Below are 17,521 nucleotides of genomic sequence, written 5' to 3'. Positions count from 1 at the left end.
ATAAAAAAAAGTACTTATTCCTGCCATTTTGTTATTTGTTTTCTAGTTGTTTTGTGGTCTTCTCTTCCTTTTTAATTTTCCTCCTGTCTTTCTTTTAGTGAAAGTTTTTTCCTCCGGTGATATAATTTAGTTTCTTGCTTTTTATTTTTTTGTAGCCATCGTATGTTACCATGTATGTTACCATGAGGCTTGCAAATAGTATTTTATAACCCATTATTTTAAGCTGATGACAACTTAATACTGATTGCATAAACAAGCAAAGAGAAAACGAATAAAAGCTTTACACTTTAACTTTATCCTCCCACTTTTTAACTGTTTGTTGTTTCTATGTATATTTTATTATACTGCGTATGTCTTAAAAAGTTCTAGTTATTTTTTTCAATTGGTTCATCTTTTCATCTTTCTACTTAAGATATGAGTAGTTTACACACCATAATTACAGTGTTACAATATTCTTTATTTTTCTTTGTGCTTACTATTACCAGTGAGTTTTGTAGCTTCAGATGATTTTATATTGCTCATTAATGTTCTTTTCTTTCTGACTGAAGTACTCCCTTTAGCATTTATAGTAGGATAGGTCTGGTGTTGATGAAATCCCTCCACTTTTGTTTGTCTGGGGAAGTCTTTAGTTTTCCTTCATGTTTGAAGAATATTTTCACCAGATACGCTAATCTAGGTTAATTTTCTTTTTCTTTGAGCACTTAAATATGTCATGCCACTCTCTTCTGGCCTGTAAAGTTTGCATTGAAAAGTCTGCTGCCAGACATATGGGAGCTCCATTGTATGTTGTCTGTTTCTTTTCTCTTGCTGCTGTTAGGGTCCTTTCTTTATCCTTGACCTTTGGGAGTTTGATTATTAAATGCCTTGAGGCAGTCCTTTGGGTTAAATCTGCTTGGTGTTCTATAACCTTCTTGTATTTGATATGGGTATCTTTCTCTAGGTTTGGGAAGTTCTCTGTTATTATCCCTTTGAATAAACTTTCTACCCCTATCTTTTTCTCTACCCTCTCTTTAAGGCCAACTCTTAGATTTGCCCTTTTGCGGCTATTTTCTAGATCCTGTAGGTGTGCTTCATTGCTTTTTTATTCTTTTGTTGTTGTTGTTTCCTCTAACTTTGTATTTTCAAATACCCTGTCTTCAAGCTCACTAATTCTTTCTTCTACTTGATGAATTAAAAGACTCTTAGGAATTCTTCAGTATGCCAATTGCATTTTCAGATCCAGAATTTCTGCTTTATTCTTTTTAGTTGTTTCAATCTCTATTAAATTTGTCTGATAGAATTCTGAATTCGTTCTTTGTGTTATCTTGATTTTTCTTTGAGTCTCCTCAAAACAGCTATTTTGAATTCTCTGTCTGAAAGGTCACATATCCGTTTCTCCAAGATTGGTCCCTGGTGCCTTATTTAGTTCATTTGGTGAGGTCATGCTTTCCTGGATAGTCATGACACTTGTAGATATTTGTCTGTGTTTGGGCATTGAAGTCAGGTATTCATTGTAGTCTTCTCAGTCCGGGCTTGTTTGTACCCATCCTCCTTGGGAAGGCTTTCCATATATTCAGAAGGACTAGGGAGTTGTGATCTAAGCTGTATGTGCTTCAGGGGCCACCCCATGCCCAATAATGCAGTGGTTCCTCCAGACTCATAGAGGTACTGCCTTGATGGTCTTGGATAAGATTTAGAAGAATTCTGTGGATTGCTAGACTGAGACTCTTGTTCTCTTTCCTTACTTTCTCCCAAACAGAGCCTCTCTTTCTGTTCTGAGCCACCTGGAGCTGGCAGTGGAGTGACCCAAGCACCCTTGTGGCCACCACCACTAGCACTGTGCTGGGTCAGACTTGAAGTCAGCACAGCATTGGGTGTTGCCCAAGGCTTACTACAACCACTCCTTGGCTGCAGCTTATGTTCGCTTAAGGCCCTAGGGCTCTACACTTAGCAGGTGGTAAAGCCAGCCAGGCCTGTGTTCTTCCTTTCAGGGTGGTGAGTTCCTCCACTCCCCATGCAGGTCCAGAAGTGCCATCTGAGAATTAAGAACTAAAAACAAAAACCTTAGAATTCTACATGATATTCTAATGTGCTGCAGCTGAGCTGGCACTCAAGTCACAAGGTACAGTCCTTCCCACTCTTCCCACTCCTTTCCAAACAGAGAGGAGCCTCACCCTGTGACCACCACTACCATAGGCTGAGTACTGCCAGACTACCTCTGATGTTCCTTGAGGGTCTAACAGCTCTTCAGTTAGCTTGTGGTGAATGCTGCCTGGTTTGGGATTCAATTTTCAGGGGAATGGGCTCCCTTCTGGCTGAGGGCAGGTCCAGAAATGCCATCCAAGAGCCAATCCTGGAATTGGGGACCCTGAGAATCCTCTTGGTGCTCTATCCCCTGTAGCCAAGGTGGCACCTAAGGTGCAAGACAAAGTCCCGTTTACTTTTCCCTCCTCTTTTTTCATGTGGAAGGCATCTTGCCACCTAACCACCAGAGCAGGGAATAGGCTGAGTCTCACCTGAAGGCAGCAAGTCTCAGGCTCACCCAGGGCCCTCACCCATACCTGGGTAGTGCTGCTGGTTATTCAGGGCCCAAGGACTCTTTAGTTAGGAGATAACGAATCCTGCCAGGACTAGGTCCTTCCTTTCAAGGCAGTGGGCTCTCTTCTGGTCTCCGGTATGTATAGAAATGTTGTCCAGGAGCTAGAGCTTGGAAAGTGGACCTCATGATTCTGACTGATGTCCTATCCTGCTGTGGCTGAGCTTATCCAGGATGCAAAACAAAGTTTTCCCCATTATTCCATCTTCTCTCAAGTGGAGGGAAAGGGTTTCTTTTGGAGTCACAAGCTGTGCAGCCTGGGGTTAGGGGAAAGGTGATGCCAAGACCCCTTAGCTTCCCCTGACTGATGTGTCATTAGTCACGTGCCCCGCTTAGCCCACTGTCACTGTCTTTGGGCCCATTTCAGCACTAGGGCTTGCCTAGGAGTTGTAGTCCTGGTGGCCTAGATTGCCACTGTAGCCCATGGTGGCAAGGCTTGTAGGAACTCAAGTTTAGACTGCTGGGGGTCAATGATTCCCCTCTGTTTAGGGCTGAATTAAATACTCCCTCCATGGGTGAGCACCCACTAAGTTTCATCTAGTTTTTTTCTTTTATAATAGCACAGCACTGAGCTCAATGCCTCATAATTGCTGCACTCACCCTCTGCCCAGTGCACAGAAAAGCTCTGTTCACCATGCCACTGCTGCCTCAGGATGAGGGAGGGGTGGTGTTGGTGATTCAAGACTGTTTTACCTACCTCTTCAATGCCTCTTTCAGTGATATAAAGTTAAAACCAGAACGTAAGACCTAAAACCATAAAAACTCTACAAGAAAACCTGGGCAATAACTTTCAGGACATAGGCATGGGCAAAGACTCCATGACTAAAACACCAAAAGCAATGAAACAAAAGCCAAAATTGGCAAACGGGATCTAATTAAACTAAAGAGCTTCTGTACAGCAAAAGAAACTATCAACAGAATGAGCAGGCAACCTACAGAATGGGAGACAATTTTTGCAATGTATTCATCTGACAAAGGGGTAACATCCAGAATCTACAAAGAACTTAAACAAATTTACAAGAAAAAACAAACAACTCAATCAAAAGTGGGCAAATGATATGAACAGACACTTCTCAAAAGAAGACATTTATACAGCCAACAAATGTATGAAAGAATGCTCATCATCACTGGTCATTAGAGAAATGCAAATCAAAACCACAAGGAAATACCATCTCACGCCAGTTAAAATGGTGATCATTAAAAAGTCAGGAAACATCAGATGCTGGAGAGGATGTGGATAAATAGGAATGCTTTTACACTGTTGGTGGGAGTGTAAATTAGTTCAACCATTGTGGATGACAGTGTGGTAATTCTTCAAGGATCTATAACCAGAAATACCATTTGACCCAGCAATCCCATTACTGAGTATATTCCCAAAGGATTGCAAATCATTCTACTATAAAGACACATGCACACATATGTTTATTGCAGCACTGTTCTCAATAGCAAAGACTTGGAACCAACACAAATACCCATCAGTGATAGCCTGGATAAAGAAAATGTGACACATATACACCATGGAATACTATGCAGCCTTAAAAAAGAATGAGTTCATGTCCTTTGCAGGGACATGGATGAAGCTGGAAACCATCATTCTCAGCAAACTAACACAAGAACAGACAACCAAACACTGCATGTTCTCACTCATAAGTGGGAGTTGAACAATGAGCACACATGGACACAGAGAGGGGAACATCACACATTGGGGCCTGTCAGGGGTTGGGGGGACTAGGGGAGGGATAGCATTAAGAGAAATACCTAATGTAGATGACAGTTTGATGGGTGCAGCAAACCACCATGGCACGTGTATACCTATGTAAAAAACCTGCACGTTCTGCACATGTATCCCAGAACTTAAAGTATAATAATAATTTTTAAAAAACAGGTACCGTGAGTGCTCACCTGATTTTTTGTCCTTATGAAGGTGCTTTTTTTTTTTGCAGACAGTTGTTAGATTAGTGTGTTTGCAGGGGTTGGGGGACAATCAGTGGAGCCTTCTATTCTGCCATCTTGCTCTGCCCTTTACCAATCCTGTACCTTGAATTTTTAAATGCACCCTGATATTTCTAATTGCCCCTTAATTTCTAAGCAAAGTTTGACAATAGCTGGTGTAGAAATTTTTTATTTTCTTGAATTCTTGGAGGGCCAGACACAAAGTGCTTGGTTCAACACTGAGTGACTCTACTGGCTGAATGTTGCTTTTCAGTAATAAAATTGCCTCGTACCCACTCCTGGTAGTTCAGATTTAATTAGTTTAGGGAAGGATCTAAATATCAGAATATTTTAAACCTCAGCTAATTCTCATATGCATCCAGGTTAGGACTCATTATTTAAGAAATTGCAACAAGGAATTGAAAAAACCCTTTAATTGTCATAGGAAAAATAGACATAGCTAACAGGGAGAAAATATGATGGTTCGCAGTACATATATGTAGAGTAGCAACTCCTTGCTTTGGTATTTTGTAACAACAAATCTAACGCTTTGGTAGATGATGGTGGGCAGTGAAATAGCATTAAACATGGGGTTGGATTACCACATCCACATTTAAATCTCCTTTTAATCTACTTATTTGCAGAGTTTAAAAATAGCACAATGTTTTTAACATAGTGGATACACAGTCAACATTTAATGTCCTATCAGATAAAGGCAATATTATAACATTCCTGGTTGATTTCCATACTGAAATAATAAAAATATGGCAACAATGAGAATGTATTATAATATAAAGCATTATATATTATGCAATCAGAAACAACCATATTGCACTTTTAAACTAGGAGAGAAGGCTATGTCATTCTTAATGTAGTAATCTATCTAAAACCAGCATTTAACAACATAATTAATAGGGAGACTCGAGGCATTTATATAAAAGTCATTATGAGGCAAGGATACTCATCATTATTGAATATTTTTATGGTAGTTCTACTGAATGCAACCAGACTAGGGAGGAAAAGGAGTAAGGGGTTTAACTCTTGGGAAGGGAAAAAAATGATTGTTATTTGCAGATGATATAATAGACTACCTAGAAAAGTAAAGAAAATTAGTTGAAGATCTGCTAAAACCAATGAAAAAGTCCACTATGAAGATTACATAGAAAATAAATATGGACAAGTATTAGTTTTCCTGTATATCAGGAGGTGCAAACTCAAATGTCTTTAAAGGCCTGGTAGGTAACCTAAATGCATGACCTCTCCTTGTGTGGGCAATAGGCTGTTCACAATAGCAAGAAAAAAATAAACTAGCTGACTTAACAAGAAACACACAGAGTCTTTATGCTGAGCCTATGAAAATTGAACTATACAGTATAAATAGTATGTTTTTATATAAATAAATAAATAAATAAATAAATAGTATGTTTTTGGATCACTTGGAGAACAAACAGGCGATACTAGTTAGGAATGTTTAGAATAATGAGTAAGAAGGGAGAACTTTGGCTATCCCTATCAAATATTAAAACGTATGTGATAACTATGGCAATTGAGATGGAGTCTTCTATTTCTGTTTTACTTGTTTACTTGTTCGATGAAAGAATAGGTAGATCATTAGAACAGAAAAGAAAAAACAAAAGCATAGGCATTAGAACAGAAAAGAAAAAAACAAAAGCATAGGCACGTGTAAATAAAATTCTAGCCTATGTCACATTCATTCATTTATTTAAAAATAATGCTCTAAGTACCATTCTAGTCACTGAGGATACAACAGTGAAGACGGTAGACAAGAGTCTGTTTCTCTTTGTATTCTGATCGGAGAGGCAGACAATGCTCTTTTTCTCTCTGTCATATACATACATATATATTATACACAAGATATGTACACTATATATATAATAAAAATAAAGATAATTCAGGTAGGGTGGCATAATTTTGACTTGAGGAGGTGACATTTAATCTGATAAGTGAATGGCTAGAAGAAGTGAGCCATGCAAATGCAGGGGAAAGAATCTTTCAAAGAAAGTATCAGGCGTGGTGTAGTCGAGAAACAGAAAGAAGGCCAATATGGGTGCAGCACAGTAGGAAAGGGGGCAAGCATATGTGAGGTTGACAGAAGTTAGATCTTGCAGGACTTTGTACCCAAGATAAAGAAGTTGGACTTTATTTTTTAAGGATAATAAAGAAATATTGGAAGGTTTTAAAGCAGAAGAGTGACAGTCTGACTTGTCATTCATAAAGATCACTCTGGTTTCTATTTGTAGAATGAACTATAAACAGCCAGTATGGAAATGGCCAACCCAGACAGGAGCCTATCAGAGTAGTCTGGGAAAGATGAAAGTGACCAGGATAAAGTAGGGATAGTGAAGTTGGAAAGAAGTGAATTAATTTGGGATATGTTTTGGAGGAAAAGTCAAAAAGATTGAATTGGGACACTGAAGAAAAGAAAGGAATCAAGGGTAATTCCTGTTATGGTCTAAAAGAACTGGGTACATGATACTCAGAAGACTGGAGAAAGACCAGGATGGGGGTGGGTGTGGGGAATCAAAAGTTTCAAATATAGTAAGTTTTAGATGTCTATCAGAGATTTTGAGGAAGTAACAAGCAGGCAGTAACCTACAGAAATCTGGTGTCCTGATAAGTTAGGCTCAAGATATCCAGGTTGGGCAATAATCGATGATTATATTTAAAGCCAAGGCACAAATGAGCATGTTAGGGAAGCAAAGGAGTCCTAAAAAGATGCCCAGACACTGGCATTTGGAGGATACACAGAAGAGGAGCAAGGCAGCAAGGGAAACAGGAAAAAGATAGCTGAGGAGGCTGGAGAAAAACCAAACAGGCATTGAAGCAGACAGAAGGATGTAGTTCAGGAAAGGGGTAGTCAACTGTGCTAAATCCTGTGGAGACTTCAAGCAATATACAAACAAAATAGAGAGCATTGCTTAGCTTGAAAAGAGCAATCTTGGTGAAGCTGGTGGGTATGCGATACCTTTTAGAATGAGAGGCAAGGAGGTGGAGATAACTACTTTTGACAACCTTTTTAGTATCACTGAAGTGACATTTCAACCAATATTGCTATACAAAAACAATTACTTCAATTTGTTAAAATCAGTTCAAATCAGCCGGGAGAATGATCACTTTATAAATGACCTTGGTATAATTTATTATTTATTGGAAAAATTAAATAATTTGATTAAAATTTTAGGAAAAAATAAAGTAATACTTCAAAAAGAGAGCAAGTCTGTCTCTAACTGGTAGTATAATGGGCGTTTTCATTTTGTTGTTATGCATTTTTCTAATTTTTCCATAATATACTCTTGTTTTGTTAAAAGAATCGATGACTTTTTTAAGAAAACCAAACAATTTTAGCAAGCCTCTGGGTTCAGAATCAAATTAAATCAATTCAGTGCAACAGACTATTGGCATTGCATCAGGTTCCTACCATCTAGAAAGGTGTGCAATATAAGAATGTCAAGGAGTATATATAACACAAGGTGAAGCAAGGTGGGTGTTGCAATCAGAGCACAAGGCACCTATGAGAAGTCAAAAGAAGGGTTTATAACTCCTGGTTCCTGGTCAGAGTTTCAGAGTAAAACTCTGAAAAAAAAAAAAAAAAAGAGCTTGACAAAGGGAAAGTCATGGTGACTGGGTCATCATGAGCAACGTTACTAGAGTGGTAAGGCAGAATCTGTACCTTGTTAAGTCACTCTGTGGGAGAAATCCACAAGACATGGTGAGCAACCCATGGTTACCACCAAGAACTCTTCAGTGAAGTTAGAAATGGAGAAAAACCCAAGAAACTCCGTTTCCTTTTCCCTCAGGAAGGCCTACTCATCAATTAGATAAAGAATAGCTAAGTAACATGTATAACCAGGATCTCTAAAGTGTGTGTGTCTGCACGTGTGTGTCTCAATCACCACAGGAAATTATAATCAGCTGTTCACAGCCCTAAATTCTTTCTGGGTCTTGTGTCCAGTGCTCAAGTAACTTGTCTGAGTCCAATTAGGGAAGGGTTAGCTCTGATTAAGTTTAAAGAAATGTGGTTAGTGAAAGAAGCCACAAAATGAAGACTTCAGAACTGGGATTGGGTGGAGACAACACTCCTCTCTGTTTTACATGGTGTCTGTTATTGCTGTGGGTTTTGGAGATTCACTGGATTGGTCTGTTACTCATGGTAAAGTCCACTTGGTATAGTATGTTGCAAAGATGAGAAGGATCTGAATTTCTGCATCTGACTCAGTGGAAGATGGAGATACCGCCTTAAAATTGAGGCAAGCATTCTCTGAGTGGAAGGAGGAACAAAAGGAAAAAGAAAGTATGATTCAGAATTCTACTTGTGTCTGACTCAGAAACAGAGAGTTTAAGGCTATTGTTAGCCACTGTCCCTGGTTCCCCACATAGTCCCTAGGCTAGTGGTGCTGAGGAAGTGATCTGTTGTAGAGAGGGTATGTATGACTGTGTTGCTTCTATTAGGAAGCCATGAAGTCGCCAGGGTATACTTAGACCCAGAAAAAGATTTTTAAATGTCAGTGGCATTACTCACACGTCTCTTCTGACTGTCTCAGTGTGTTCTTCACCCTCACACAGAGATTGACACGTTTCCCATATCCCTGGTCAAAAATAGAACGCGCTTCTCGTTTCAGCTCTGAAGCACTCACATGGTGTGTTCCAAGCTTTTGCAGTCTTCTTCAATTCATAACCTGAAGCCAATACAAGCAAGGTGTCTGGGTGCTTTTAATATGTGTATGTACTTACAACTTTCATTATATAAATTATTTTCCCTTGGGATGCTTCTCATTGCTGGAAAGTCATGCTTTTCTGCTTATATTTCTCTTTAAACTTCATTTTTATGCCAACAGATGATGTGCTTGATTCTATTTTCCATTTAATGTTAGGATATTGGACTCTTGGCAAAGCATAATGAGGGGCCCACTTCACTCTCAGTTTAAATGCTAAGATAATGTGCTTCTGCATAAGATGAAAGAGACACCTATCCAATGGCTGCCCTTTAGTCCAATTGTTCTGCTGCCTGTGAATCAGTTGGGTATGCACAGATGCCCTCTGTTTGAACCAAGCATTCCCCTTCACTAGCTGTCATCTTCTTCCCTCTTATCACCCTGGCTAATTCTTATTCTGATTCCTGATATGCACCTTGGGCTGCCTCTGTTTGTTGAACTTATTCAGAATTTTTTCACTGACTCAACAGCCTTCCTCTTCTCTGTCCACCCTCACCTTCCCTGAGCTTCCAAGGAGAATGGCAAACTCATTTGTGTACTTCTAGAGCAACCCTGTCACAGAGCTAATGGCTACCAATGAACAACAAGTTAGCAGATGCTGCCTGCACTTGATGGCTGGATTTGATCAAGCCATTGTTTGCTAATTTTAAGTAATCTTACATGGTATTGTTTTTATACTCAGTTATTGATGAGTCTTTCGTCCCATCGTTCTTCCATTCTACCAGTTTCAAGATGATTTGTGATGAAGACTTTTCTCAGCTCCTTTCAGAGAAGGCCAAAGTTAAGAATTCAAACTTAATTGGTACTTTCCTTCATAGCTTCCACACTTGCTTTGCTCTGTCATTTTCATATGGTGCCACAAATTCCCTCCCACCTTCTGGGGCACAAAACAATCTCTTATTGTTGGAGAAACTCAAAGGATACTCTATGAATGTCTATTTGGGATTTCTAATTCTTACTTTACATTTGATCTACCATATTTTGGGCAATCTTTGCTTTTTAAACAATATATATATTTTTAAATTACAAAATAAATGCATTTATGATAAACTCAGAAAATACAGAAAAGGTCGAGTGAAGGGACATAGAATCACTTATAATCTCCCCATTTATTATTAACTTTGACATATCTTTCTAATATATTTTCTATGTAGTAATTTAATTAAAATATGATTTTATACACTATATCTCCTTTTCACTCAGCAATCCATTATTAATATTTCCCCATAGTAATAAATATTCTTTATAATATTAAGAATTACATAACCTTCTCTCCTAGTGTAAGCACTTTCTTTTTAATTCAGGAGTGGATTCTGAATGTTATCACATCTCTTTTTCATTACTATTGAGATATATGCTCTGGTTTCTTCCAGTAATCTATTGGCATAAAAAACAATATCACTAGTGGTAATAGTGTCTTATCACTAGTGGTAGGAGTGTCACTCTATAGCCAGACTTCCTGGATTCAAGCCTTCCTCTGCCCTTACAAATTGTGTGACTTTGAACAACTTATTTAATCTCCTAACACTTTAACTTTCTCATCTGTAAACGAGGCACAATAATGGGACCCATATAATTTATTCTTATGAGAATTGAATGAATATATGAGCAGATCTTAGGATACCACCTGACACAAAACCAAAACAATGTGTTTGTAATTGCTTCTCAATCCTGAAACTAACTTCACTTTGTCACGTGCTCTTAATATACTACTGAGTTTTCTCATCTTTATTTAGAACTGGGAATGATCTCCAGTTTTTTCATTATTCAACTTTGTTCACATTTGGCATCAAAATATATGGTCTTTTAAAAATGAAGTTAAATTTTTCATTTTATTCCCTATGCTTTCGAACAATAAAAAAGAACTAGAGAAGAACAAAGTCAGAGGACAAATACTAGCTAGCTTCAAGACTTCCTGTAAAGATACAGTAATCAAGACAATGTGGTATTGGCAAAAGAACAGACAAAGAGATCAATGAAACAGAATAGAGTACCCAGAAATATGCCTGCATAAATATAGTCACCTGATATTTGACAAAGAAGCAAAGGCAAATACAGTGCAGAAAAGATCATCTTTTTAGCACATGATGCTGAAACAACAGGACATCCAAATGCAGTGAACCTAGACACAAACTTTACACCCTTCACAAAACTTGACTTCAATGGATCACAGGCCTAAATGTAAAATGTAAAAGTATAAGTCCCCTAGAAACAACACAGGAGTAACTCTAGATGACTTTGGGTTTGGTAACGACTTTTTAGATACAGCACCAAAGGCATGATCCATGAAAGAAATAACTGATAAGCTGAACTTCATTAAAATAACAAAAAAAAAAATTCTGCTCTGCAAAACACTGTCAAGAGGATGCAAAGGCAAGCCACAGACTGGGAGAAAATATTTGCAAAAGACATGTTTGATAAAAGACTGTTATCCTACAAGGCACCTATTCAACAATAAGAAAACAAACAACCTGATTTGAAAATGGGCCAAAGACCTCAACAGACATCTCACCAAAGAAGATATACTGTGGGAAATAAGCATATGAAAAGATATTCCATACATATATCGTCAAAGAAATGCAAATTAAAACAGCAGTACAACACTGCTACACACTTGTTACAATGGCCAAAATCCAGAACACTGACAATATTAAATGCTGGTGAGGATGTGGAGCAACAGGAATTATCATTCACTGCTGTAATGAATACAAATGCAAAATGGAACAGCCACTTTGGAAGGCAGCTTGGTGGATTCTTACAAAACTAAACATACTCTTACCATGGGATCCAGAAATTATATGCCTTGGTATTTACTCAGAGGAACTGAAAACTTATGTCCACACAAAAGCTTGCACACACATGTTTATTGCAGGCCTATTCATAATTTTGCAAATATTTGGAAACAGCTAAGACATCCTTCCGTAGATGAATGAAAAATAAACTCTGGCACATAAAGACAATTGACTATTTTCCAGTGGCAAAAAGAAATGAGCTACCAAGCCATGAAAAGACAAGGAGAAAACTTAGGTGCATATTACCAAGTGAAGGAAGCTAATCTTAAAAGGCCACATACTGTATGATTCCAACTATAAAACATTCTGGAAAGGCCAAAGCTATGGAGACAGTGAAAACATTAGTGGTTGGCAGTGGGTCCGGGGAGGTGGAGATGAATAGGTGTAGAACAGAGGATTTTTAGGGCAGTGAAAATACTCTGTAAGATACTATAATGGAGCACACATCTATCCAAACTCGCAGAATGTAGGGCACCAAGAGTGAACCCTAATGGAAACTATGAGCTTTGGGTGATGATGTGTTACTGGAAGTTCATTAGCTGTAACAAATGTACCACTCTGTGGGGTATGCTATAAATGAGGGAGGCTATGCATGTGTCAGGGGAGGAGGAAGACAAACCCCTACCACGGGGTTTCTCTGTGTGTTCATTTCAATTTTGCTGCTAACCTAAAACTGCTCTAAAAAATATGTTTTTGCTTTTTTTTTTTTTACAAAAAACTTAGAGTAATCTCACACTTGAAGGTTTGAGAAGGCTCACTGAGAACTTCTAAGACCATCATTTCTTAGCAGTAAACTTTTTAAAATATTACTTTTTTTCTATAGTTATCAAGTGTTCTACTTCTTAAGAAGTTATTTTTGATAACATACTTCCTAAAAATGTTTCAATTTTTTCAAGATTTTTAAGTAGTATTTTTTCTTTCCTTAACAATAAATCCACTTTATATCAGACACTATATATCCTTTCCTATTCATAGTTTTAGCTGTATTTATTCTCCTTTTCTTTGAGAAGACTAGCTAGAGATTTATTTATTAGTTTTTTTCTTCAAACCATTTTCAGGCTTATTTTAATCCTACCATATTTCTGTTTTCTGATAATTATTTTTGCTTTAATATTTGTGTATGCTTTTCTTAGAGTTGCTTTGTTTTACTTAACTTCCTGAGTTTAGTGCTTATTTAAATTATTTTAATTCTCTGTTCTTTAGTAATTAAAGCATGGAAATCTAGGAGTTTTCCCTGAGCACAAGAGTATACCCTTCTTTACATCTGTGTTCTCCAGTTTTTATAGAAGATACATTTTGTTTTAAATTCAACATGTACATATGCAAAAACATTGTATAGTTTTCATCTTGTCTAGTTAAAATGCAGATTGTCTCTTTAAACAAACAAACAAAGAATTTAGCATGCCTCCTACCCCACTTCTAGCCATACCTGTTTTGGTAACATAATTTGGAGATTTAGGCAGACTATTTTCTTTAATGTTTAAGTTTTACATTACACATTTCCTATTTTCAGTAGTCCCCATCAAGCCTATTATAAGAAAACTTCCCTATTCTTGTGCTTTTAATTTTTTAATGTTTATTAAGGTTTGAACAGATTTTTGAAGATTTTTTTTCCAAACAAAATTAATAGGTGGTATATTTTCTAAGCTCCTGAATACTCAAAAAAGTGCTATTTCCTTCACATGAGAAAGAAAGCCTTGATGGGAATAATAATCTAAGTTACAATAGCTTAACCTCAAAATGCTGAATTTGCACTGTCTAATATAGGTGGTATTAACCACATAGAGCTATTTAAATTTAAATTACTAAAATTAAGTAAAATGAAAATTCAGTCCACTGGTCACATTTCAAGGGTTCCATAGCTCAACACGAGTAGTGGCTACCATATTGTACGGCACACATCTAGAACGTTTTCATCACTGCAGAAAGTTTTATTGAACAGCAGCTCCTAGTCTACACATTGATCCATTGACTTGTAGAGTGCAGAGAAGAAGGTTGAAGACAGCTGTTTTAAATTCCTTTATAGAATAACCAGATTTTCTACCTAGAGTTTATAGAATCTTAAATTTTCAGGTTGTAATTATGTAGATTTTAGTTTAGAATATCAGTCTGCATATGGGAAATATTCTGAGCTCAGGAAAACTTACTTCAATTATGTCTTTAAAAATTGCTTTATTTTTCTCCTGGTATGGTAGCTTCTATCTTGGTTCGAGTTTCTGTTTTCTGTTTCCCTCTTTTTTTTTTTTTTCTCATAGTTTCACCTTTGTCTCTTTTTTAAAACTCTTCAGGAAAAGTTACCAAATTAGTCCTTTGCGTCTTTGAGTTTATTTCTTAAGTACCAAACTATGATTTTTTTTTCTGTAATAATAGTAGGGTATTAATCCTACTAAATAATTATTTCTCATCACATTCATCTACTTGTGTAGCTTGTCCTGCTGTCACTTTTTTCTTTCTCTCTTTTCTCCTTATTACTTTTAACTGTTTTGTAGAAGCCACATTTTGTTTTCATTTTTATTGGAAATTCTAAACAACTTTTTGAATTTTTTCTTCAGGATTCTACAATTGGTCATTTTCAGTTATAAGCAGTTTCCATTCTTCCAAGTTCTCAGCATGACCACTTCTTGTCCCTTATTTTACATTATGTTTCTATGGGCTCTAATTTGGATTTTAAATTTAAATAAACAATTAAAAAAATAAATTTTGTTATCTTTTTTCATTTTTTAAAATTTAACTTTTATTTTAAGTTGAGAGGTACAAGTGCAGGTTTGTTATATAGGCAAACTTGTGTCATAGGAGTTTATTGTACAGATTATTTCATCACCCATGGATTAAGCCTAGTACGCATTAGTTATTTTTCCTGATACTCTCTACTCCCACCACCTACCCTCCAATAGGCCCCAGTGTGTGTTGTTCCCACATATGTGTCCATGTGTTCTCATCATTTCACTCCAGTTTATTAGTGAGAACATGCAGTATTTGGTTTTCTGTTTCTGCTTTAGTTTGCTAAAGATGATGGCCTCCAGCTCCATCCATGTTCCTGCAAAGGGCATGATCTCATTCTTTTGTATGGCTGCATGGTATTCCATGGTGTATACGTACCATATTTTCTTTATTTTTACTTTTTAAATTTTTTATTATACTTTAAGTTCTGGAGTATATGTGCAGAACGTGTAGTTTTGATATATAGGTACACACGTGCCATGGCGGTTTGCTACACACATTAACCTGTCACCTACATTAGGTATTTCTCCTAATGCTGTAAAGACACATGCACACGTATGTTTATTGTGGCACTATTCACAACAGCAAAGACTTGGAACCAACCCAAATGTCCATTAATGATAGACTGGCTAAAGAAAATGTGACACATATATACCATGGAATACTATGCAGCCATAAAAAAGGATAAGTTCATATCCTTTTCTGGGACATGAATGAAGCTGGAAACCATCATTCTCAGCAAACTAATACAAGAACAGAAAACTAAACACTGCATGTTCTCACTCATAAGTGGGAGTTGAACAATGAAAACACATGGACACAGGGAGGGGAACATCACTGTGTCCTGTCAGGGGGTGGGGGGCTAGGGGAGGAATAGCATTAAATTTAGTAATTGTTAAATAAGATAAGAATAATAAAGAGGTTGTATTTGAAAATAAAGGATTTTGTTTTGCCCAATTCCTTCTCCTTATTAACTGCAAATATTTAAATCTCCATCTAGAAGCCTGAGTGGAGCCTGCCCCAAGCCCATTCCCAGCTTTTCACAATCTATGTCCTCACCATCACTTTGTAACCACTTTACCTCCAAGGATGTAACTTGCCATTAGGTGTAACCCTTTACTGGCTTGTTCTGGCTTGTTCTCTGGGGCTTTCTTTTACTGGCTTGTTCTCCGGAGTTTGCTCCTGTAAATGACATGAAAGGATGAAAGGCAGTTTAGACAAGCTCAGAAAGCTTCCAAAAGGAGCAACTGTGTGGTGGAGGTGAGATTCCATAATCTTTGGTTGTAGCAATTTCTGGTTCTCTGGGTTATGAGCTGTTTCATGAAGCAAAGTTTGGGAATGCCAACAATCAGAAGTTCGGATTATCCTGACCAAGTTCTATCAGCCTTGTAGATTCCAAAGAGTGCTCCCAGAGTCTGGCAATATATCTTCTGTAAGGTTTGGTTTCCTGTCTTGCTATTTTTATATATTTTTCTATCTTCATAAGCATTAAAGGGGGAAGGCGGAAGAGGCTACCTCATGACAGCCAATTGCAAGAGGTCAGGTCTCCTCCTGCTCAGGATAACTGTAAAATGTGCTGGGAATATAACATCCTGAAATAAAAAGGGACTGTTCAGAACAGCCCGGGTTCTGTTCCTATCTATTCTAGAACAGGATTTTCTGCAAAGCTTTAGCCCAGCACACCCAGTTTTCCACGAGGTATAAAACCCAGGGCAGAATGCTTTCAGGGTCCCTCAGTTGCAGTGCGCCGTGGGGCACGCACAGACAAGACTCTGTTCATCCTGGACAGCTTTCCTGAAAGTTGGGCACCAGTCCACCTTAATGCTAGGTTTCCATTATCCATGCTTCTCATCTGTGTGTAATAGATAAGAAGCTCAATTAACTTGTTTGAGTATTCTGTCTCAACAGACTCATTCAAGTAGAGTGACAGGTGCATGGTGAACCTGCTTCACACCAGTCAGATTCAATTTTTAATTAGATTCCAAGAGTTTTTATATACTATTTATCTTATATTGATGTTTTTATTATAAAGTGAGCACATTTATAACATAGAAAATACATTTTAAGAAATGTAATAACTACTATTAAGCCTTTGTGGTACATATTCTTTCTGTTTTTCTTAATGCCATCTTTATACTTTTTATCATACAGATGTTTGACTATACGAGAATTGTCCCTGTGTTTAAAAATAGACAACAGGATTTAGACATTCATTCATTCAATGATCAATAAATTAATATTTAAGCATTTGTTAGTTCGTAAACTGCCAGACCGTGTTAGGTGGCAGAGATTGAGAATGGGAAGATTTTTGCCCTCAGGGAGTTCAAGGTCTGGCAGGGAAGAGGGATGGGTCAATGAGTAAACACTGTATAATGGAATATGGTTGCTACTGTAGAGGTAGGTTTAGGGAACATTAGGAACAGGAAAGCGGGTACAAACTCCAGACAAACTCGGTCAGGAAAGTATTTCCAAGGATGAAAAACTTGGACTTGGTCTTTAACAATGACTAAGTGCTCCTCAGGTAGACAAGTTGGGTGTTGGGGGTAGGATGGGAAGGAATTATGTTCCAATAAAAGAGGACAGATTATATAAAGCATGAAAGAGAGACCAGAGCATGCTCAAAGAACTGCAAATAGTTTTCCACGACTGGAGCACAGGGAGTGGGCATACTGTTGAGAGCTTTAGTTTATATACCATACACAGAAGTTTTATTTTCAATCTTGAAGCCACATGGAGCCCCGATGAGCTTAAGAGAGGAAGTACCTTCT

The 17,521-nt window shown here is 37.5% G+C and overlaps 1 protein-coding gene across 2 annotated transcripts in view; it reads right to left on the bottom strand.

Annotated features, from left to right (window-relative positions):
• SEM1 (SEM1 26S proteasome subunit) overlaps positions 1 to 17,521 on the bottom strand; it is an 89,277-nt gene that overhangs the window by 7,025 nt on the left and 64,731 nt on the right. For both annotated transcript variants that reach the window (XM_073009115.1, XM_073009116.1), the window contains 2 exons: positions 9,050 to 9,114; positions 7,947 to 7,949 (listed from right to left, as the gene is read on the bottom strand). In XM_073009115.1, the coding sequence (XP_072865216.1) occupies positions 7,947 to 7,949; positions 9,050 to 9,114 (68 nt within the window). The remainder of the gene's footprint in view (positions 1 to 7,946; positions 7,950 to 9,049; positions 9,115 to 17,521) is intronic.

The sequence above is a fragment of the Chlorocebus sabaeus genome, chromosome 21 (genome assembly GCF_047675955.1).
Source record: "Chlorocebus sabaeus isolate Y175 chromosome 21, mChlSab1.0.hap1, whole genome shotgun sequence".
Classification (NCBI taxonomy): Eukaryota; Metazoa; Chordata; class Mammalia; order Primates; family Cercopithecidae; genus Chlorocebus; species Chlorocebus sabaeus.
The sequence above is the reverse complement of the archived record's forward strand: the minus strand, read 5'-3'. Positions and strand labels throughout refer to the sequence as shown.